This window comes from Hippichthys cyanospilos, chromosome 3 (genome assembly GCF_059441005.1).
Source record: "Hippichthys cyanospilos isolate Australia breed blue-spotted pipefish chromosome 3, RoL_Hcya_1.0, whole genome shotgun sequence".
NCBI lineage: Eukaryota > Metazoa > Chordata > Actinopteri > Syngnathiformes > Syngnathidae > Hippichthys > Hippichthys cyanospilos.
Genome location: NC_142371.1, coordinates 29,285,330 through 29,303,037, shown reverse-complemented (window position 1 = coordinate 29,303,037; position 17,708 = coordinate 29,285,330). Strand labels below are relative to the sequence as shown.

General features: G+C 41.5%; 2 protein-coding genes across 5 annotated transcripts in view; one reads left to right on the top strand and one right to left on the bottom strand.

Moving 5' to 3' along the window:
* LOC148426756 (FH1/FH2 domain-containing protein 3-like) overlaps positions 1-9,369 on the top strand; it is an 85,031-nt gene extending 75,662 nt beyond the window's left edge. For all 3 annotated transcript variants that reach the window (XM_088409826.1, XM_088409825.1, XM_088409824.1), the window contains 8 exons: positions 79-261; positions 1,347-1,466; positions 3,288-3,449; positions 3,964-4,154; positions 4,234-4,426; positions 6,928-7,114; positions 7,242-7,403; positions 8,140-9,369. In XM_088409826.1, the coding sequence (XP_088265952.1) occupies positions 79-261; positions 1,347-1,466; positions 3,288-3,449; positions 3,964-4,154; positions 4,234-4,426; positions 6,928-7,114; positions 7,242-7,403; positions 8,140-8,228 (1,287 nt within the window). In that variant the 3' untranslated portion in view covers positions 8,229-9,369. The remainder of the gene's footprint in view (positions 1-78; positions 262-1,346; positions 1,467-3,287; positions 3,450-3,963; positions 4,155-4,233; positions 4,427-6,927; positions 7,115-7,241; positions 7,404-8,139) is intronic.
* Positions 9,370-9,418: 49 nt separating this feature from the next.
* Positions 9,419-17,113, bottom strand: LOC148426755 (retinoic acid receptor RXR-beta-A-like). Of its 2 annotated transcripts, XM_088409834.1 has the most exons (11): positions 16,950-17,113; positions 15,878-16,047; positions 15,392-15,545; positions 15,087-15,266; positions 13,482-13,642; positions 12,461-12,590; positions 12,177-12,303; positions 12,058-12,099; positions 11,851-11,942; positions 10,699-10,804; positions 9,419-10,608 (listed from the first exon to the last, which is right to left on the bottom strand). In XM_088409834.1, exons 2-11 carry the CDS (start codon positions 16,001-16,003, stop codon positions 10,461-10,463), a joined length of 1,266 nt encoding a protein of 421 aa, XP_088265960.1. In that variant the 5' UTR covers positions 16,004-16,047; positions 16,950-17,113; the 3' UTR covers positions 9,419-10,460. The 2 variants fall into 2 exon arrangements, with proteins under 2 accessions (XP_088265960.1, XP_088265961.1); XM_088409835.1 differs by lacking the exon at positions 15,878-16,047.
* Between the last annotated feature and the right edge of the window lie 595 nt (positions 17,114-17,708).

Here is a 17,708-nt window from a genome sequence, read left to right as displayed (position 1 = left end):
ACAAGGTGATGAGGACTTGATAAACGATCCCCTCTGGAACTCTCCGTCCACGCTCTTTGTCATCTCATCTTTTCTTAGAAAATCCTGACCATGATCCCCACAGAAGAAGAGAAGCAGAGGATCCAAGAGGCTCAGCTACTCAATCCCGATATTCCCCTAGGCAGCGCCGAGCAGTTTCTCCTCATCCTTTCCTCCATCGCCGAGCTGTCGGCCCGCTTGCAGCTGTGGGCCTTCAAGATGGACTACGAGCTGATTGAGAAGGTCGGTGTCCGCGCCGATTTCAATCACATGCGCGTGCATCCGTTAAAGCAGAAGCAGCAAATGGCTTACATCAGTAAACTCAGCATTGACAACAAACGCTGTGAAAATACAAACTTGTAACAATACAATAATAAACACTAGTTTTAAAATCATCAAACAAAACTAAGCATTACATTTAAGAGCAAAAACACTTTTCCCCTGTTAGTCAACTTGGTGTGGTCTGATTACCTCCTTACCTGGTTGATCTAGAAATAATCCAAACAGAAAACTTCTTGACAAAATAAAGGTGGCCAAACTATAAAAAAAGTTTGAAATATCAGAATCCAAAGAAACTCAACAACAGATACAAAAAAATGGAGTAATTGACATCAATCTATAAAAGTTTACCAAAGCATTCCTGAAGCTTTTGGACTTACAGTAGAAGACTCCAGAAGTGGGAAAATATGAAAAAAATAATGAATGTGAAAATTACATATAGGATGAATGACAGAAACCGATCAAATTGACCGGCATTTTGCCCTGGAACGGAATTTCGGCCCATACGTTAACACATACCTGGTTTACAATATACTGAAATAAAGAGGGATCAACAGGTTAGTTTTTACTCCAAGCAGAAGACCACTTGAATGTTCCAGTGGGTGGGAATCGTTAGTAAAATGAAGAAGTGTCAATCAAAACTGAGCATTATTATTATCTTTGTAAAGGCAGAATAGTTGATATTACTCTTCTTTCTAATTAGATTTGACAGGTCTTCCTAATGGGGCAGAACGATGGGGCGATTGTTAGCACAATAGAAAAGGTTCAGTTCAACCTTGAGTGTACTTAGCCTGTTCTTCCCATGGCTTCTTGGTGAACTCATCTTGCTTATTTCCACATTCCAAAATCAAGCATTTTAGAGTGAGGAAAGTGCTTTCGAATAGATGTACCTAATATTGTCACTTTAAGTGTACGTTTTTTTTTACGTGAATGACAAATTGGGAAATATGTGTGTGTGTGTGTGTGTCTGTGTGTGTGTGTGTGTGTGTGTGTGTGTGTGTGTGTGCGTGTGTGCGTGTGTGTGTGTGTGTGCGTGATTGTGTTTGTAGGAAGTTGCAGAGCCCCTGCAGGACCTTAAAGAAGGGATGGACCAACTGGAGAAAAATACAACCCTCCGCTACATCTTGACCACACTCTTAGCCATTGGCAACTTTCTTAATGGCACTAATGTGAGTAAATCTAGAGCGATTACATTGTAATTTTGAGGCCAAACTTTGAACAAAAGAAAGCACGGATTAAAGCATAGTGATTTTTTTTTTCTTCATTTGTTGTCTGAATATGATTATTTCAGTTGGTGCCAATGGGTAAATTGACTTTACATACCGTATGGAGGTTAACTGATACTGAAAGGCTAACATGATGGTATATTGGTTAGCGCTGTTGAGTAGTTACATGCTCCAAAAACATGCATTTTATATGAAATGACGATGCCAAATTGTGCAACCCTGTATCAGGTTTTGAGGTTCTACAAACAATATAGTGTACAGGAAATAAAGTGTACAATATAGTGTACAGTATACAGGATTACCACAGATACTGTGAAAATGTAACAGTCACTTTGCTGATAACTTGTTTTAAAAAGTTATTCAATTTAGATTTCCTTTAATCGTTCCATTTTGCAGATACTGACCACTTGATTAACATAAAAATACATTTTAACAATTTGTAAAATAAAGGCAGTATTACCTGGCATATTTAACTATGAATGAAATGGCAATACTCAACATTTATAATGTACTATAAATTCCGTGACTCCCTGCAGTCACAAAATCTGGGATGGATGCAGGAAGTCGCGTATATTGAAGCTATGTAGATAACATTCTAGACTGTGCAACAAACCCTAATGTTATTTTTCAATGATACACATTCAAAAGTGACTGCTACTTGCGCTCATCTTAAATGCTGTGATATCACTCAAACGTGATTTTAATTTGAACACTGTAGGCCTTAGAATACAATACAATACAATACAATACAATACAATACAATACAATACAATACAATCGAACAACTTTATTATCATTGTTTAGTTGGTATACAAAGAAATTGGGAATATAATATATAATGTATAGTATTTATGTGGTGACTGTAATGAGTTCTATGGGGTTAGGAATCAAATGGGATTTTAATATTCATTACTAGTTTTACAATGCCTGGTCAGTGAAACTTGAGTTTTTCATTTAAATCTTGTCAATTCGATTTCACTGGTGCCTCCAGCAGGTGACTAGTGTTACTACATGAAGAAATAACATGCTGTATACTGTATCGTCTAGTAAGCTACGTTTTGATGCTTATAGATATATCAGAGTAACAAATGGTGATGTCAGAAAACTAACTAATGAGGATATGTACATGAATCTGATTTTTCAAATACCATACGTGCACTTTTCTATGTTGTGACTGATGTAATTTAATTGGTCAAAGCAACACTGGAAATTGTGTGGGAAAGTTTAGCCGGCCTTTCCCTGAGAAGAAAAAGATATTTGAGCCAATGTGTATTTTCTGGAAGCTAGAGTGTGTGAGGAACATGTATCTGAATCTCTGCTATGTTCTTCTATGAATGCCTGTATGAGGGACAAACACGCAAGGGGAAAGTACAAGTCATCAACATCAAAAAAGGCTGTTCCCATAAATAACATCTGGAATTTTTTTCACTTTGACATTTAAAGCTGGCAGAGGAACAAAGGAGATGTGTTTGCGACTTGCATGCTCTGTGCTGGCTTTAGCTCCTCTGTGGCCAGTGCAGCAATCCGCCGGCCTGGAAGTCGATTGTGGTTCCCGATAATCACAACCTAATGAAGCTGCATATCTTCTTGGCACGCTTTGAGAGCCTTTCTGTGTCTTTGCCAGAGAGGAAATGCGCTGCAATTTGGTGCTCTTGTTGGGCCTTTTGATTGCTTTTGTCAGAAATGCCCCCCCCCCCCCCCCTCCACCGCCCTCCTTTTTTTTTTTCTTTCTGAGTGAGCTCTTGTGTTTGCTTGTTCCTCCAGGCCAAAGGCTTTGAGCTGAGTTACCTCGAGAAAGTTCCTGAGGTGAAGGACACGGTTCATAAACAGTCCCTGCTGCACCACACCTGTGCCATCGTGGTGGAGAAGTTTCCAGACAGCTCTGATCTCTACTCCGAGATTGGAGCTATCACCCGCCTTACCAAGGTGGGAATCATTTTAAATTCAGCTCAATGGTAGAAGTCAAATCTTACTGTATTCCAAGTGGCTATTTTGAAATGTCAACTGGTGGTGGTAAAATGAAGCTTCATGAAGCACTTGTGGGTTGGATGGACAGATGGATGGACTACTGTAGCTCTATAGTTAGATACTACAGCCACATACTTTAGATAATGAAATATTGTAAATGAATGGCTCGACTGAAGGACAAATGAAAGGACAAACAGCCATACAGCCATACAGTTGACTATATATCTACAATTACAAATAAATGGCTTGATATTTTGATGCAGAAAACCCTCTGGCACAAAATAAGGAAGTAATCTGATCCCGGTTTAGCTTAATGCTCAATTTTGGCTCAATTTTTTTTTTGCCAACCAAACTGTTCCAGTTCTGAGTGTCAAATGTCGGTGCTTTTCAAAAGTCTGAGTGAGAGATTCACCATTAGGTGTGTTTTTTTTTTGTTTTTTGGGTTTTTTTTTTTTTTGGGGGGGGGTGACAGGTGGATTTTGACCAACTTCAGGACAATCTAGCTCAGATGGAGCGAAGGTGCAAAGCATCATGGGATCACCTCAAGGTCATCGCCAAACACGAGATGAAACCGGCATTGAAGCAAAAAATGTCCGACTTCCTGAAAGACTGCGCGGAGAGGATTATCATTCTGAAGATTGTACACAGGAGGATAATCAACAGGTATGCATTGCTTTAATTCTGATTTAACTAAACTTTTTTTTCTGTTTGTTTAGCATCTTTCTGTGATGTTTTCCACCAGGTTTCACGCCTTCCTGTTGTTCCTGGGTCATCCGATATACGGTGTCCGAGACGTCAGCATTCATCGCTTTAGCAAAATCCTCAGTGAATTTGCACTGGAATACCGCACAGCAAGGGAACGTGTTCTACAGCAGAAACAGAAGCGGGCAAATCATCGCGAGAGGAACAAGACCAGAGGAAAACTGATAACAGATGTAAGTTAACACTGGACACTTCCACTGTAGTCTTCTACCATTTTCTGTACCCGTTGTAGTCAAACTATCGACTTATGAGATGAGACGGTCAGAAATGAATTAATAAAATTCTATGGGTCAAATTATGGAAATAAGGTTGAAAATGTTAGGGTAGTGATTCTGTGATGGTTTGTGTTGCATACATTTGTGATTACATCAGCAAAATCCCCACATATATACTGTACGTTACTGTAAAAACAATCGGTGAGTTGCCGTCAGTCCACTTTTACGCGTTGCTTCAGTAGGCTTTAAAAGGCCAGAGCAAACACCTTGTGCCGTGATTAGAATCCCTTAAAGCTAAAGCCCAAGAATGGCTCCAGAGAGGCCCCAATTCAATCTTGGTGTGAGAATACAAACATTAGGAGTTTCTATTCAAGGAACAATAAGTCTGTTTACATTGACGGTGTTCAAACAGGTTCAATACACACGTATTGTTTTGTGCTTGTGATATTTTGTGCTTTCCTAAAATGAAAATGCTCAATTTTGACACAAGAAGCATAATTGTACAGTTTGTGATCAAGGTCAAAAGATAATATTTTATGACACTTCTAATTTGTTGTCATTTCCAAATTCAAATTCAAACAGATATAAAACAGTATGTTCCAGAGTCAAACCTTGCCATCATCCATGTATCTGTTTTCAAGAGCCGCTTATCCTCACAAGGGTCGCAAGCTTGCTGGTGCCTATCCCAGGTACCTGTGAGGCCGGCGTGCTAACCACTGCCTCACCGAGCAGCCCACCTTGCCATCATAAAATTTTAACGTTCCAAATGGCACTTCCAAAGACAAATGAGAAGTCATCCACTGTGTATTAACTCCTTTATTGACAGTCATCTTTTAAAAAGTAAGCAGTCAATTTCAAGCATTCTGATCATCTTTTTCTCCACCCATTACCACAGAAAAAAACAAACAAAAAAACTAGACTCCATTGATGTCGATGGCATACCTGGTTACATTTCCCATTCTTCAACGGTGCTCGGTGTAATAACTGAAATAAAATCTCATCTACCCAGGTTCTGAAGGTACCTCACAGGATTAGTGATGTTTTATAGGTATTACTGGAACTATTGTGTTCGCTGGTTGTTAAACACCAAAGGAAAATGTAAGCTCATTTGTAGACCTATCCTCCAAATCTCCATTTACAGTTGATCTCACACTAAACTGTACCCCTTTTGAGGCTTTCCATTATATTACTAATAGTTGATTCTTCAGCAATGTTGTCACATGACTTCTCCTGGCCTCCTTTTTATCGCTCCCTCCCTCATGTCTGCAGAGTGACTACGAGGATGACGGTGAGGTAGGGGTGCCGCGACCTGCTTTCGGTCGCATGAAAAACCAATTGCAGTGACTTAACATGCAAGACTTCAACTGACAGCAGTTGCATGGTTGTGGATTGTAATGATGATGGTATCGCTAAATACGGCCATGTATAAATCTTAAGACAAAACGATTTACTTGTGATACACACTTTTTGCAGTCTGGCAGAATACTCGTGTCTCCAAAAGCAAAAGGGCAAGAGCCATTATAAAGATTTTAGGTCAATAAAAGTACCAGCTGCATGTGTGGAGTAACCAATAGAATAGATTTTTTTTTTAAATATATAAATTCACCAAATTAAGACTAATGATGTTTCGACCTGACGCAGTCAAAAGGTATGTTCTTCTTATTTGTAAAACAAAACACCCTAACCCTAACCCATGTAATGGGTGCTTTTTGAAGTGAAAGGAAGTATTTGTTGAAAAGCATGTACATTTGGCAGGCAACATTACCATACTGAAAGATAAATTTCTATAATAATTGACAGCCATTGAAATGAATTTGATTTTTCTTTTTTATTAAATCCCCAAAATGACTTGAAAAACTGCAGAAAAATACAAACTTTGGAGGTCAAAATGCCCCCTCCCACAAGCGAATAAAAGCAGTTATGAAATGTCTTAAGTCATGATGCCCTAAGAGGCAAGACATATACCAAAGTCTTTAAAACACTCCTAAAATTGTTCAAATTAGACTCCCATTAATTCTGCATAAAACCCAAATAAGTCAGTGTACAGTAAATTGTATTGTTTTGACATATCAAGTAGTAAGACCCTCACCTTTCAAGGAATATTAACAATCCATGTGGTATTTTCTTTGCACTGCTCAAGAGTAGTTTTCCTATCCGGTCATATTTTACAATAGAAAAAAAGTCAACAAATAAGTGTATTTATAAGTAAATGTACTTATACACAGGCTGGTTGTAGCTTCTGTTACCTCGCGAAAGCTCATTTTCTTGCCTGTTGCTTACAAAGATGAACCAAAATCCATTTTGTATTAAATGGATCATTTTCTTCACCGTTGTGTATCACGCTTGGAGCGACTGTCCGAGACAGTCATTGAGAATCACTTCTAAAGTGCTGACTTTACTCCTCAAGGTGTGTGATCAACTGAGCCTCACCTTTCCCTTTATATCCCTCTTCCCTGCAGAGCGGTAAATTTGGCGGCTCCCAGCCCGACGTGCCCGAGAGCCAGCCTCAGGGCATCCAGTACGCCGAGGACGCCGCCGAGCACGAGAACATGAAGGCAGTGCTGAAGGGTGGCGTGCATAGTGGAGACGGCGACACGTCCACTGTGCCGGGCCTCCGCACCCGTACGCGAGCCAGCAGCACGAGAGGTGACAGACCCATTTTAACGTTCTACGCTTCACTTTGTACCGTCCTCATCATCATCAAGTGTCTCCAGTCAATCATACAACGTGTTCAATGTATGTAATCAAGACCCGCTCCATCTGGTCTTTGCAGCACACGTGCCCCCGTGGTGCATCGCCAACGATGACGCCATCAACTGCACGGACGACACGGCCGACGAGATCATGGAGCGAATCGTGCGCTCGGCCACTCAAGGGCCAGGTCCCAGGATGCAACCTCGCGAGAGGCGGCGCTCCAGGGTCAATCGGAAATCACGTGAGTCATTTTTTGAAGCCTTTTGCCGGGAGGAGGGACTTTTGCGCCCAAGAGATCCTTTCTGTGTTTTTTTCAAGAAGAAAAATGCCTAACTATCCATGGGCAGGTTTTTTTTAATTTTCATTGAAAAAAAAAACATTAGTACAAATATCAGTAGTCTTTTATTCTTGCTGTACTACACATAGTCTTTTTTGGAGGGTGGGGGGGGACATGGTTGTTAAAAAAATAATAATATATGGCTTTTAATAACAACCATTCCATACAATACTGCACATATGGTATTTTTTCTGAAAAAAATTTTAAAACTTAATTTTGTATTTAAAAATAAACCCTTTACTATGCATGTTTTCTTTGGGGGTTAAAACATCTACGTTTTTTTTTTTTTGGGGGGGGGGCTTTCTGTTGCTTACTACTATGCTACTATTACTACTACACGGTAGTAGTGGACACTAGCTACTTTTTAGACTGTACTTCCTTGCTCCCACAGATATGGTGGTTTTAAACATTTCTCAGACATTTGGAAGAATTCATTGGTGAGGTGACAAACCAGTCCCAACTAGTAGTGATGAATAAAATGGACAAAATCTAGTGTTAAACTGTTTTTGTCTTTAGTCCAGCTTTTGTAACGACGAACTGCCCGCATGCGGTATAGTTTTGCATTTATAAACCAGATTAAGGCGGGGCTCTGTTTCATAATTTTCCTAACAATGTCCCCTTTGTGTTGTGCTTTGCAAAGTGAGGAGGACGCTGAAGAGCGGTCTGACATCCGAGGAGTCCAGCGTCATGGGCCTGTCCGGCGGACATGCGGGTGACATGCAGCTGTGAACAGGACTTGAGGACTCACGTTCACACCTCCTCACCCAGCCCCCGTCCCAACACGGATGACTTGTTTGCGCTTCCGTGAGAAGCTGAGCGCCGTATTGAGACGACTTGAGCTTGGCTTTCGGCAGATCTCACCTGCACTCCCGCGGTGCTACTAAGCATCTCTGTGTATTGCCTTGCGCTCCAGAAGGTGGCCATCAACAGAATGTGAAACATGACAAAAAGATGAACAGGTGCATTTTGAGGAGTAAAATGGGTAAGTTGCTCAGCAGCGAGAAGCGAGCGCTCAGCAGTTACTTCTGTTGTCCCAGCTGCACATTTCAGTGCCTTTCTGAGTGGCTTATTCAAGAAAGATTTTCAGGGACATCCAATCAGATGAGGACCGAGCATGAGTTGCAATGGTTTTGAAAAGTGTTTGATCGATTCGCAATGAAGCTATGATGTATTTATTATAACAACTCCTTCCCTGGCGCCTTACATGTCAGTTCACATGAACTGTATGTGAAAAGCATGAAAAACAAGACATCTCCTTCAACTGGCAGCACTGGAGATTCTGTAACAAGCACTCCTCTCTTTAAAATGAATGTGAAAGTCACCATTTAACTTATATTTGTAGACACCTATATTGAAGTAATGTGAAGAAGGTATTTTAATAAACAAATGTAGGCCAGCTCATAACATCCGTTAACATTTTTCCACATGTACAAGTCCCAGTTTGCCATTTTCCACATGTACAAGTCCCAGTTTGCCATTCAAAACGGGTGCATAGCCATCAATTGATATCAAGAAAACACCAGCAGATTTTAGGGCTCTGTTCAGCACCTTAGATTCCCAGTGTAGCATCACGCGTCCCTCTTAAGGCAAAAGTTTTAAACCAAGCAGATGTGTAAAAGAAGGTAGGCCAGTGATCTTACAATGTCTGTCTTTGCTCCACTTGTAGAATAGTGTACCATAGAGTAAAAGCAGTATTATAAATGTAATTTAAAGCTTTGAAATGAGTCGGTTTTGCAAGTTACGGTTTGAAATGAACGTTCTCTGGAGACTTGACCGCTGTCACAGCATTGCACTACACAACACACAAGCAAGGCTTCATCTGCAGCCAGGAACAATGTCACTATTTCAATTAAAACGCTTGTGAAACGTCTTTGTTGTATCGCAATTTTGTTTTGAGGAAAGGACACAAGAACACATGCAACCGTCACAAACTGAAGTCATGTTTATTTTTTAGTCCGCATGGATGAGCACATGGAGGTCAAGTTGATCAATGACTTGAGGTGCTCTGGACCTAATGTGACAATTTTGCTTTGAATAAACTGCAGACAATACAATGGATTGGACAGCCACCTAGCAAGAAAGGGATAGAAGGAAATACAATGGAGCTAAAAAAAAAAAAAAAAAAAAAAAAGCTGAACCACTCAGCAAATCCAGTGCAACCCAACACATGTTCTGCTATCTTGAAAAGCTTGCAAAATTAATAAAAAACAAGGGTACGGGTTAAGAATGATATAATTTGCATCTCCTGATCAATAATTCAATCGACGTACATTTTCCCTGAACATTGACTTTTGCACAGTACCTCAGAATTGTATAAATAACAAAATGGAATATTCCCTTTCCAACAGACATGATTTACTTGGTAAAACCCCTGAATGAATGAAAGGCAGAAAGCACTTAACATTTTATATTGCTACATTTTATTTAAAAAAAAAAAAAAAAAAAAGCTCATGTTTGCATATCCTCTTAGGTGTGGGGGTTCTCAAACCAATAAAGTCGCATTTTCTCCGAAATAGCACCAAATATGAAACGGCTCCAGTCAGCTGGCAGCTTTTAGAAAGTCAAGTGATTGGCCTCAGAAAAGGGCACGTAAACAAGTAAAAATGGAGGGTAGACATTTTGTGTCTCTGCTAAGATTTCATCTTGTGGAATAGAGCCACGGTGACTGGAAAGGATTAAAAAGAAGACTAGGTCTTCCACGCGTGCTCCCATTCAAAAATAGATCCACTTAAGCAGTGTGTACAAAGCTCATATAAAATGGTAGATCGCCAGTGAGGGGGCGGGGAAAAAATACTTGTGTCGACACGTAGCGCCGGCCGGCCTGTTTTGGTCTAAAAAGAGCAAAATGTGTGCAGCGCTAAAATGAACGAACGAACGGACAGGAAGTGGAACCCAGATAGCTGTGAGACAAGCGGACAAATGTTTCCAAGTTAAAGTGCCACTCCAGTCTGCACGCTCCTTCTAGGCCAGCTGATGAGGAGCTTCAAGCATCTCCATGAGGAAAGTGTCAATGGGCGTGTCGCCGATCAGCTTGAAGAAGAACAGGTGCTCCAAGCACTTTAGGCCGATTGAGCGCAGCGCGGGCAGGCGCAGGAGCAGCTTGGCAAACCTGGCACGTACACGCGCGCGCGCGCGCCAGTTAGGGGCCTGCTGCCACATTGCCTCGGACCAAGTCAGGAGGAGGGGGCCCGGCACGTACCTGCCCTGCTGCTCGGGGTATTTGTGTTTGCAGTAGGCCTCCAGCGACGCGTACACTTTCTCTCGGAGCAGTTCCACTTCCCCCGTGTTGGACAGACCTTTAGCATCTGCAACAGCGACGTTCACTTTCAGTTTGGAGGATCATTTTTACAAACCGTGCAATTTTCATGTTAGCTTGCAGATTTCTGGAAATGGACCATAATCAAGTCTCAAAATTGTGTCTGAAATTCATTACCGTCGGTGGCCACCTACAAAGCATGCTAAATAAGTAGTTGGTAAACACCCATATGTAAGCAGATAAAAGTGTCACCCCATCAGCGGCCATTTTACATTGCCACTGTTTCTGCCCAATTTACATTTCAGAGCTGAACTGCCCAGGCACGGGCCGATTAGTTTTGACGTTATACCATGGTTTCAAAACTCAACCCATAAGTTCTTTTCCCACCAAAGTAATCGGCCTTAACTGGCAATTACGTTACAGGTGGTGTTGTCCACTTCATGCTTTTTGGGATTCAGTATCATTAGGTTTATTACTGCAGCTTGGCCAACAAACTTTCACCCCAGTCTAAAAAAAAACAAATGTCCGGTTTTCAAAAATGCAGGCGACCGCGGCTTGGAAATCTGTCTCACTTGCAAAAGATGCTTCAAAAGAGCGGCGTTACTTTGATAGGAGGAAATACGTCCAACATGACATCACATTTACGAAAAGACTGTTCTCAAAGAAACAAAATCTTCAAACGAACACTGCAAGTATGCTCCAAGTTAGCGAGTGAGAGACAAGAGTCAGACAGCTTTTATGCGTGTGTGCAGAAAAACATTGAGCGTCAACATCAAATGGTATTCAGGAATCATGGTCATTTATCTCAAATCGATTTTTTTTTTAAATTGTGCTGTACATTTATACACAGTGCACGTATTTCAGTTGAAACTTTTTGTGTTCAAAGAATTCACATATTTGTTTATTGTTGAGCTGCAGGTTTTGCTCAGTTTGTTTTCATTTACCATGGTGAATGATACTGAACAAATGCTGTATTACATACTTTGTTTAAAAATGAATAGTTTTAAATGTGGAAAAATGGCTATCTAGCCAAAATGGAGGTTTGCCAGAGTGATACCGCCAATTTGTCTTGCTGCACATTCCCAAGATGCTCACCTGGGTTGAAGAGGACTATGGCGCGAAGGCATCCCAGCTCTGTCTTGTCCATTTGCATATCTCTCATCTTGTTGACAAGCTCGGTGAGAACTCTGAAGGACATTTGGAAATGTGCAAAACGTTCAAGTTTTTTTTTTTTTTTTTTTGCCCACAAAATCAGTCTGTCTGATTTGGAAATAGATGCATTTAACAAAAGTGTGGTATTACCTGTCAAATATGGCACCAACCTCTGCACTCTGCACACTTTCCCTGAGTTAAAACAAGCAGGATTTATATGAGGACCTTTTGAGCTACTTGACATCCGCGCAACGGTCCAATGAGCTAACCTGTCAAAGATGGCTCCAACCCCTGCACTGTGAGCACCGTCACGCTGCAGCTCTGAGGTGAGCAGGACGCCGTCCTTGAGGGCGATGGAGCGATGAGAGAAAGAAGCAATGAGGAGCTCATTCCAACCTGGCAACACCAACGTTTGAGTTAGATCAAGATCACTGTGATATCTTAAGACGGCAGTTCTCGAACTGGAGTGTGTGAAATTTTGACAGGGTTAGAGCAAGATTCTAACCCCACGAATTGCAAGGGCTCACTGCAGGTGTGTTTGAGTGGAGGTTACCTGCACGCAGGAGGATGACCTGGTCATCAAGGGGCAGCTCGCAGAAGTGAGGGATTCTCTTGGCCCATTCCACCAGGGCAAAGAGCTGCTTGTCTGCGGTCTGGCAGATGTTGGTGACCGCGTCATGAGGCTGAAACACATATTACTGCCATGGGCACTTTGGAACTTTCGCACACTAATAACATCATCATTCTGGTTCACAGTGACTCGTGGGCTTGTAGTTGGCCGCATCTCTTCACAGAAATACAACACTATGGTGCCCTTCACTTGAACCTTAATGGAACAGTTTGAAGTTTGGAGAAAAATATTTTTTAAATAGTGCACAATTTGGACAGATAAAATAATGATGTTGCAATATATAGCATTCCAAATATAACTGATCTTGATGACAGTTGACAAAGTCACGTAACAGATTGTGTGGTTACTAGTAGCTTGTACCTCCGGTATTAGGTCAAGCTCCATTTAGTTCAACTTGCACCACTGAACATCAGTTTGGCTTCATGTTGGCAATGAGCCAAGCCACATCTACATCACATCACCAATGCAATGGCCATAAGTCTTTCTACAAAGCTGCACGCCACACAAGGTTGCTGGCTTCCTGCCATTAAATTGCAGTTGAATGTTTAAACCAGACCTCCACCGAATGACGTAATAAAGAGACTTCCCTCTGGGCACACAAAGGATTTTCGCTAGTCTGGCACCAATTAATGCAGTCCTCCAAGTTGGCGCTTGTGCAACAAAATGCATATTAACCAACTGGTGGTAATTGTAGTTTTGGCTTGAGCTCCAAATTTGCAGTGCACCAGTTAAATTTGCAAAGCAGATTGAACTATTTGGAACCCATTTTTTGGCACTTTCCAACATTGCTGTTTCGTTTGTGACATACATCAAACGCCGTTTAGATGTCAATGACCAAAAAAAAAAACAAAAACAAAAAAACGGTCTTTTTCTGGCAATTATACAACCCAAAACAATGTATTTGTTTTATGGGTTGTGTATCGGAGTGGTTCTGTTCACTTACAGAGTTGCCCGCAGAGCCTCCATCAGAATGGAGCTCAGTCTTCAACTCAACCGCAGTCTCCGCCTCCAAGATCTTCTCCACCGGCATCTCCTCATTAATGCCCATGCTAAACTCCAGCTCGCCTTCCCGCTCGCGGTTCCTCTGGCGCTCCTCCTGAACCGCTGCATCACACAAGTATTTGTCAAAAATGAGAAAGGGTTTTAATCGCTGAAGATACAAGCCATTTAATATTATTGTAAATCACTGTAACATGCTCAGTTTGACCGTTAATAAAGGACTTGAAATCCATGGGGGAATCCTAAATTAACATTCAATTAAAAGGTATTGTAGAGAAAAGTTAAAAAAATTAAAATGATACAACTTAAGTGTACTTGAGAAGTGATTATTTTAAATCCCACCGGTGCAAGTGGTACTAGTACCAGGCTGAGAATTACTGTGAGATGAAATTATATGATGTGGTGGGACACTTTGGTCAAATTAAACAACATTTGGTTCTAACTTCTCATTTTTTTCTTAGTTTCATTACAGTGGACCCACCACGTTACCAGTTCAGCCGAGGAACAGCAATAATACGCGAATAAATGACAGATTATAACTACGTTGGAGGAAGAACATGTAATGCAATATTTTATTTAGAAAACGATGTGCCAAAAGAGAGGGATTAGGTAAGGAAACCCAACCAGTTTCTACCATATTTTCATACTACAAATCTTACTACCACAAACAACAACAATTAACTCCAAACACAGAATGATAAACTACTTAGGCTAGGTTCACACTGCAGCCTGAAGCGACCCAATTCCCATTTTTTGCCTCTATCCAAGCTTTATCTCATCTTTTGCTGGCAGTGTCAACGACACATCAGATTTTTTTCCAAATGCGACCCAGGCCACTCGGGTATGTGGTCGTAAATCCAATACACATCCGATCTCTTGACACGCCACTGCTGTCCGAGCGGCCAGCTCGCATTCATGTGGCTCGTATGTTAGCAAACAAGGGACAAACGTCACAATTTTGCACTCAAAATGATGGTAGGATATTGGAAAAAACAAACAGTAGCGAAAGATAACTCAATGAAGGAGAACGAGGTGTATTTTCTCTGTCTTTCTCTGACGCTGAGTGCAAGTACTCAATCGGCGCAAGCGACAGAGACGTTGCTGGCACTGCACAAAATGCCAAAAAATCCTTCACCTCATTGAGTTACCTCTTAAATTGAAAACATGGTCAGGTACTCCCATAAACACGGTAAGCTCGCCCACAGTCTGTGGTGTCAAGATGTCATCAGTATGCCTGCGGGACACTTTTGGGCTGTTTACCATACAAACACAGGTCACGTGCTTTTATTTGGAGATGTGAACGACCTAACAAAATAATTGGATAAAAAAAAAAAAAAAAACACAAAACACACAGAATTGAGCATTGAGCCAGCGGTGTGAACCTAAGACACCTTGCTTTCCTGGTGCATTTCCCTTTCCGTTTTTGCTCTGTTAGTTTTTTTTGTTTTTGGTTTTTTATGTTTTTTTTTTTGTTTTTTTTTTTTTGGAGGGGGGAGGGGGGGGGGCAGAGAGCAAGAGAGGCATGTTTTGCAATACGAAGCCTGCATACCTTCCCTCTTCATGCCCATGGCCAGGCACTTCTGGTAGCGGCAGTACTGGCAGCGGTTGCGCTGGCGTTTGTCCACCAAGCACTCCTTGTTGTCCCTGCACGTGTAGCTCAAGTCTTTGCGGACCGTCCTCTTGAAAAAACCTTTGCAGCCCTCGCAGCTGTAGACACCATAGTGCTTGCCTAGTGAACAAATAGCACAGGCGTGATGAGAAATGAGGAGATAAGCTGAAACAAATATTTACAGAGAAAGCAGCACACACGGGTTGTCTTTCAAATGGAAAGAACGGTGCGGTTCATTCACTCACCAGACGAGCGGTCTCCACAAATGACGCACAGGCGCTTTTGAGACAACATGATTCCCGGACTGTGTGCAGACATGGGCCTCAGGCCGAACGGAGGCTTGATGTCCTCAGAACTGCTGATTGAATGCATCCCTGACATGGCGCCTGTAGCAGAGAGCTGAGAGAATTGACATGTTAGGGGTTCCACCTTACAGAAATAGTAAGTCAATGATGTTGCGTGTCGACCAACTCTTCTGTTTCAATCAGAGTTTCCAACAGTTCCGGCTCGAGGCCCAAAAAACGGAATTATTACGGAAATGAAAACAACAAATTTGTGTGGCCCCCATTAAAACCAGTTACTCTTCCCACACATATTAAATTCTTCAAAATGGCGCAGACCCTGGCATAATAAAAGTTTGAAAACTAATTACAGATTTATTTTTTGAGTTAATTTTTGAAGGTTTTTATTTGCCAAAGTCTAACCTAATTTTCCTTTTAATGTCAATTTACCTGGCTGTGGCTGATGGGTCCAAATCCCAGAGAGGGTGACACCATTGGAGAGTTGATAGAGAATGGAGAACCAATGACATTGGTGGGGCTGTTAGGTGCTGAGCTGTTAGGCTGCTGGGAAGACATTGCTCTAATAACTCCGGATGCTGTCCCGCCTGATGGATATCAGTCTGAAGGTGACAGACGTGAGCGGTATTCAGTACTAGAGCATCATTATGACTACTTGCATGATAAATAGGGATGCAATACAAGAGCCATTTCAAATATTCTGCTTTGCAAAGAACTTGCAGTCCTGCATCCTCTTGAATTTCCCCATTGCTAAACTAATGAATTCTACAGTACAAAAAAAAAAGCCTGTCTAATACTAAGTAAGGTTAACTCAGTTGCATTAGTCAACAAGATTAGGAACAGCCCTCAATGAGATAAAATACTCAAAATCACTCACAGTGAGGTTTTAAACGCGTATTATTTGACACATTCGTAGATATCGTGGATTGGTAGTAAATATGGTCGGTGTACAAAACAATGTGCATATTAAACCAGCCCAGCAACATTTGTGAGTGATCTTTAAATGGTAACCGTGTTTAAAAGCAGGCAATGTTACGGTTTGGGACTGTTAACAGGTTTCCTTGAGAATTGTTGCTCACCATATGCACCAGTAAATACAATAACATTGCTCGTCAATTCAAATGCTACCTATTGTGCCAACGCGAAGTTAACAGGACGTAGAACATTCATCGATTGGGACGCTCGAGCCTTTGGGCTAGTAAAATTAGCTAGCTAACATTAGCAGCATACCTGGTTCGAATTGTACTTGATCAAACTACTCAAACGCTATTCGGTTAACACAAACGTTGCCACAGCACAGCTTGATTGTCAATAAGAAGGGTTTCAAATCCGCGTATACTTCGCAATTTAATCTACTTAGCGGAGCTTCGCGACGATTAAGGCTAACCTAGCCAACGTGGCTACCATTAGCCTACCGCTGACTACATGGTGGTAGTCGAGGGAGCTAGATAATGGCAACCGACGTGTTCGCCTGCAGGTCGGGATAAAAAAAAAAAACACTTACCAATCGCACAAAAGACGCATTGTTAGAAAGCGCCCCTCTATGTCTTGATTGTGTTTCCCGAGAAGCAACAGCGGACAGCAGGGCCGCCGCTCAAATCCAGTTGCCTTCAACTTGACGCTGTTGTTGTTTACTGGCCATGGTGGCTCAGCGCCAGCTCCACTCGAGCCAAAATGTCTCCCGGAACCACCCAGTAGCTCGATCACGTGACACGGTTGCACGGGAAAGGGGGCGAGACGGGCACTCGTACTGGATAAATTCAAAGTTCGGCACTTTGAAATTACTCCACAATTAATTGAACTGTACTGCACGCACTTCGAATCATGCGCACACGTTCCTTCAGAAAATGTGTGCGCATGATTCGAAGTTTTGAAATCAAGATACTTTTCATCAGTCGACAAACCACTGAATTTGAGAATTTGGGAGATTCAAAAATGTCATAAATAATCCACAAGAAATACTGAATTAAATAAACATTTTAGAGTGGAAATGTTTGCCTTAGTCAAGAAACATGGAGGCAGGTGATGACTGATAACGGTGTCGTCTGTTTTTGTTTTTGTTTTTGTTTTTGTTTTTGTTTTTGTTTTTGTTTTTGTTTTTGTTTTTGTTTGTCATGTGACGTTCACAATCTGAACCACGATACCTGAGGCCTGAGTATCTGTGATGACGTTTTCAATCGACAGTAAGTGGCAAAATAGCCACCCCATCCGATTGATAAGAACAGGTTTCTGCCGAAAGGGACAGTAAACCTATTTAGATATT